Below are 5908 nucleotides of genomic sequence, written 5' to 3' on the forward strand. Positions count from 1 at the left end.
GATTTCGAAGTGTAGGAAAGAGGATTTCGAGTTTCAGGATCTCCTGGGCAAAGGAAGCTACGCATGTGTGTATCGAGCACGATCCCGTCATAGTTTACGGAAGGTGAATAGGACGGGGAGGACTTGAGGCAGAGATGAGGAGGAGGGAGGAGGGAGGAGGGAGGAGGGAGGAGGGAGGAGGGAGTGATGAGCTGAAGGAGACAGGCGAGCAAGCATTGCGTTGCAGTGCTCTGAACTCCTGTGGTTTCCCCCAGGTTGCCATCAAAATCATCGATAAGAAGCTGATTGCTGCCTGCCCGGCCTTGCTGAGCGAGTGCGGCTAGAGGTAGAGACGCACATCAACCTTGACCATCCCTCGGTCGTCGAGATGTACACATACTTCGAAGACGACCACAGCGTTTACCTGGTAGGAAGACAGTCTGCTCGCCTCTCGAGCGGGGCTGACGCTGAAGTCCCTTGTGAAGGTGTTGGAGCTTTGTGAAGGAGGGGAGCTGTACCGTTTCCTGCACGTGCGAAAGTTGATCCCCGAGGACGAAGCCGCGGAACTTTTCCGACAGGTTGGAATCCTGGAGTGATGAAATCCCCATCCCCTGCCATGCGTGTTCCTCCTCTCTTCTCCACTCCATACCACTCCCACACCACTCCCACACCGCTCCACGTTCCTTCCCCGATGGCTCCACCTCCTTTTTGCTTCTCCCTCCCTCCTTCCATTATCCTTATCGTGCTTCTTCTCTACCGCAGCCTCCCTCTCCTCCTTCCTCCTCGGAGAGGAGAAGGCAAGCTGGGTGTCATCAAGATGACTCTGACGATGGTGGCAGATCGTGACTGGGATCGAATACCTGCACTCTCACAACATCGCGCACCGAGACCTCAAGTTGTCAAACCTGCTCTTGACAAGCGACAAGCGGGTAGCACTGCAGACTGTCAGCATGCTCCTTCCCCTAACGACAATGGGAGCAGATTAAGATATCGGACTTCGGCCTCTCTATTGTCCTTAACAACGACAACAAGGAGAGCGAGACCGTCTGCGGAACCCCGAACTACATGTCTCCAGAGGTCATCTCCCGCTCCCCTCACGGCCTTGCCTCGGACGTCTGGTCTCTTGGCTGCCTCCTCTACTCTATGATCGTTGGCTGCCCTCCCTTCGAAAGGAGGAGCGTGAAGGAGACTCTGGAACGGATCGCTCAGGTTGACTTCTCATTCCCCGACTTCGTCTCTCCTCTCGCCCGAGACTTGATCGGAAAGCTCATCGTCAAGGACCCCAGCAAGAGGCTCCCTCTCTCCCTCATCCTCGATCATCCGCTGCTTACTAGGAGCCGCGGGGAGGCGTGTAAAGGCATGTCTGTCGGTTCAGTCACCAGCAGCGAGGAGAGGAGGAGGAGTGAGGATGGGCCGATGAGCAGGGAGAACGTGGAGGGGAGGAGGCATGAAGCCGACGATGCTCCACATCCTTCTCCTTTCCACTCGTCGGGGACTGCGTTGCGTGACAGGAGAAGGCAGGGAACTTGTCAAGATTACGCGATGAATGGACAACAGAAAGAAGATGGTAGCCCAATCTCTCAACAAACACTGGCTCAAAACCTTCATGATCGCATACGTCAACAGCCGGAAACATATCAACGCTATCAGCATCAGCAACAAGATCCTGACAGACATCATACCCAACAAGCTTCTCCGTTCAAATCAGGAGAGTTGATGCTTGCTCTGTCGGCACTAAACTCCGACAAGCAAGGAAACAAAAATGCGTGTGAAGAAAGCTTTGCCAGCACACTGATGTCAGCGAGGAGTCACAAGGTAGCAACTCCCGTCCAATCGTCACGTTCAAGAACGAAGTCAGAAGCTGAAACTTTCAGGTCCAACGGTGAGACGAGGATGGCGAGGGAACATCAAGACAGCAACAGGAAAGTCAGGGGCATCGACGTGAAGGGGATGAACACTCACATGTACGAGACCAAACACGTCAAGATCTTCATCGAGGAAGAGGGAAAGCTGTATGTCCTCTCCAAGAAAGATGCTCTTGCCATGGAGATGTCCAGCTTCTCCCCTCTCATCAGAGTCGGAAAGTTTCGCTCCAGCTCTCCAACAAGGGACGAAGTGCTGAAATTCTTCAGCAGCGACCCGTCAAGCTCGGCTACCAGAGTGTTCTCCATTGACCAGCTGGCAGGCAGCCTGGAGAGGCTAGCAGCGTACACGATCAAAGTTGTTTCGCTGGTCCAGTCCCGATCCCCCAAGATCGTCTTCCTCTCTCCCTGCGCGCGAGCTCAACTCATGGACGACGGGAGGAACGGACGAGTTGCCTCCTTCTCCTGTGAATTCTACGAGGGGATTTCTATCAGCATGCAGGCGGACGGATCAGGCCTGCGATGGGTAAGCAGGGAAGACGCTGGGAGGAGGAGGGAGGAGCTGGAGCAGCATGCCCGGTGGTGCTTGTCCCAGTGCAAGAGGACGGAGGCTACACTGGTGAAGCTGCAGGAGCAGGGGAGGAGGACGAAGATCCCTGTGGTGATCGCGCACAAGGCGGCGATCAGGAGCAGGAGATGGGGGGGGGAGGAAGAGGCATCAGCTGTACATGCTCTTCCTCATCACCACCATCACCTCACCCCCTCTCAAGATCTCTCTCACCCTCTCACGTTCCTCAGCGTCTCTTCCGTCTCTCTTCGCTCCTCCGAGCCTTCCGCATGGTCAGACAGAAGGTCACGTGCCTCCACCGTTCCCTCCACGTCCCCCGACAGAACCCCAGCATCTTGTCAAACCTCGACCGCTTGTCAAACTCCCTTCGAGCGCACAAAGGTAAACCCCGGCTGGGAAGGGGAGGCTGTCATGGCAAGGGGGAGCATCGAGCTCGGAGACGAGCCCAGGAAGCTGCTGGGCCAGACAGGAGGAGCGGAACGAGACCGGAGGGAGGAGGGAGAACGTGGCATGCGATTGTTATGGACAGAGCAGCCGCAGCCGCAGCCGCAGCCGCAGCCGCAGCCGAAGGAAGAGGAGGAGGAAGAGGAGGAGGTGAGAAGAAGTAGACGAAACAGATCTTCCCTTGACACTGTCCTGCAGGTGTCGGAGGGGCGCGTCTACGAGTTTGGAGAGGAGCAGTCTCGCCCTACTGTAGTCAAGACAGCCTTCTTTGACAAGCTCGGGTGGATCTCCGTGCTCGAGGACGGCTCCAGCTGGGCCCAGCTGGTCGATGGTTGTCAATTTGTGTCAGCCGGGGATCAGGTAGGGGCGCTGAATGCCCGTCTGCCCTCCCTCCCTCCCTCCCTTTTGCCCCTTCCCTCCCTCCCTCTCTCCGTCTTATGGTTCTTTTAGTTGGTTTTCGTTTCATCCGAGGGCGAGCGGCGGCTGCTGGACGTCAGCCGGGGGATGCTGCAGGTTGTCCCCCCTCGAGTTTGCGGCCTTCAAGTTGACAAGCTGACAGGACGGGGACGTGGAGGAGGTGGTGGCGAGGAGAGCCGAGAAATTGATGTCATGCTTGAATGTGATGTAATGTTAAATTTAACATGTTAAAGTTTGTAGATCTAAGATTCAATAAGTAGATGAAAGATGATAGACAAACAATGAAAGGAGAAGTTAAACGATGATGAAGATGAAGATGAAGATTTGCTATCAGATGTACAAGCTGGATGAGAAGGGGATCCCTCTCTGAAGAGCTTTCTGAGTCTCCACGAACTATGACTTTGTCATTCGAAGAACAAGAAAGAGTGCAGGGCCAAACACAAGTAACACAGGAAAACAACAACACAGGTAACAACAATCAACAAGCACAACAACAAAACCCAAAATCAGCAAAACATAACGAGAACCATCAACTTCATGAAGTCACCCACAGTTGATCAACCACTTGCTCTCATCTCATCACCTTCTCCTCCAGGTCTTTGTCGCCGATTGCCTCCGCTGCCTTGACCATCTTGCGAAGTTCAAAGTCAGACTAGCAGGACAAGCCTCTCCTGCCCCACCTGCCGCAGCAGCTCCGCCTCTCGTCTCATGGCTCGGATGACGCTTCCCTCGAACAAGCTGGTCTGTGGAGAGAGGAAGGGAGAAGTGAAGAGAAGAGAAGAGAAAGAAGAGAAGAGAAGCGAAGAAAGGAGAGGAGAGGAAAAGAGAAGAGAAGAATTAAACAAGACAAGACAAGGGTGAGAGCACAACGAAGAAGTTGGAGAATAAGGAAGGGGGAGAGTGGAAGGAAGAGAGACGGGGAGACAGGAAGGAAAGAATCAATTGAAAAAGAGGCAGCGATGGGAAAACAGATAAGAGAAAAGTGGATGAGGAAGTAGGGAGAAAGACCAAGGGAGGAAGATAGACGAAGGAAGAAAGAAAAGCAAGAAAAACAGCAGAGAAGGTGAGAGCGGGAGGGGAGGGGGAAGCAGCGGGAGGGGAGGAGGAGATACGAGGACTATGATCGGATGGAACTTGACCAACCTGAGTGCAAATGTCGCCGAAACTGCAGCCGGAGCACCAAACTGACGTGTGCAGTGAGTAAGACAAGCACATGTACAAAGACGAGGACGAGGACGAGGAGCAAGAAGTCGAGCATGAGGAAAAGGAGGAGCAACACGAGCAACACGAGGACGAGGAGCAAGAAAAAAGAGTAAGAGGACGAAGGAACGAGGACGAGGACGAGGGAACGAGGACGAGGGAACGAGGACGAGGGAACGAAGACGAGGAAACGAGGACGAGGAAACGAGGACGAGGACGAGGACGAGGACAAAAGCGAGCAAAACTCACGGAAGACGATGTCCATCAGGCAAGTGTTGGTGGATGGCAGCGGAGCCACGGGCAACTCCACCTCCTGCAACCACCCCCTCAGCTGCCAGCATGAGAGCACCACCCCTGACCTCCTCCGTCTTCTTCAAGTCCTCCTTGACTGTCTGCAGCAGTCGGATCATCTTGGCGAGCCTGGTGGGCGTCAGCTGGGAGGCAGCTGGAGGAGGAGGGTCACTTGAACTCCTGCAGGTGTCCGGCCTCCACTTCTTCTTCTGCTATGACGCAGGTGAGGAAGGAGGCGATCTCAGCTGGAGTTGCCTGTCCGACAGACAAAAACATCAGGAGGAGCAGGAGGAGGAGGAGGAAACGAGGTGGAAAAGCGAGATGAGGTGAAAGGTGGTGAAATGGAAAGAGCAGGAAAAAGAGGAAGCGTGATGAGTTGGAGGTGGAGCAGGAGCAGGAGCAGGAGCAGGAGCAGGAGCAGGAGGAGCAGGAGGAGCAGGAGGAGGAGGAGGAGGAGGAGCAGCAGCAGCAGCACTAGGAGAAGGAGCAGGAGCAGGAAGAAATCACTTTGTTGAAAGCTCCATGGAAGATGAGCTCCGAGAGAACCAAGTCTTCAATCGCTTCGATCTTTGAAGATGTGAGACGAACCCCCGAAAGAAAGCGAAAGACGTGTGGAAGAACAATCATATCACAACCACAACCTCCAACACCACCGCCAGCAGCAGCGGCACCGGCACCGGCAGCAACAGCGCAAGAATAACAACAGGTGAAAAGGAGCGATAAGAATGAATGTTTCAGAAGAAGCAGATTGATGTGAGACCTGGCAAGCTGCTTGTCCTTTGATAGTGACGACATTGTCTTCCTGTGACAAGTGACTTGCCGGTCGGTATGAAACAATGACCTTGTCACCGAGATGTAGTGCAGCTTGCGGAGAACCTTCATCCTCTTCTTGAGCTCATCTGATGACCTCATCGATCATCGGACTATCTTGATGAGATTATGAACCTTTGAATGTGAAAAGCATCGTTGTCTTCTTGGTCTTCGCCTAAGATCACATCGTCACTATCATCATCACCACCACCACCACCACCACCACCACCACCACCACCACCACCACCACCACCACCACCATCACCATCACCATCACCATCACCATCACCATCACCATCACCATCACCATCACCATCACCATCATCATCATCATCAT

General features: G+C 54.1%; 1 protein-coding gene across 1 annotated transcript; it reads left to right on the forward strand.

The window, feature by feature from the left end:
• Positions 1-298: 298 nt before the first annotated feature.
• On the forward strand, positions 299-1299 carry GUITHDRAFT_39878 (hypothetical protein; the record flags this gene model as incomplete). Its single annotated transcript, XM_005835223.1, has 4 exons — positions 299-406; positions 465-557; positions 819-908; positions 961-1299. Coding segments are annotated over 4 exons (630 nt in total), but the record flags the coding sequence as incomplete, so codon positions are not given.
• Between the last annotated feature and the right edge of the window lie 4609 nt (positions 1300-5908).

Source organism: Guillardia theta (genome assembly GCF_000315625.1).
Source record: "Guillardia theta CCMP2712 unplaced genomic scaffold GUITHscaffold_22, whole genome shotgun sequence".
In the NCBI taxonomy this organism is placed as follows: Eukaryota; class Cryptophyceae; order Pyrenomonadales; family Geminigeraceae; genus Guillardia; species Guillardia theta.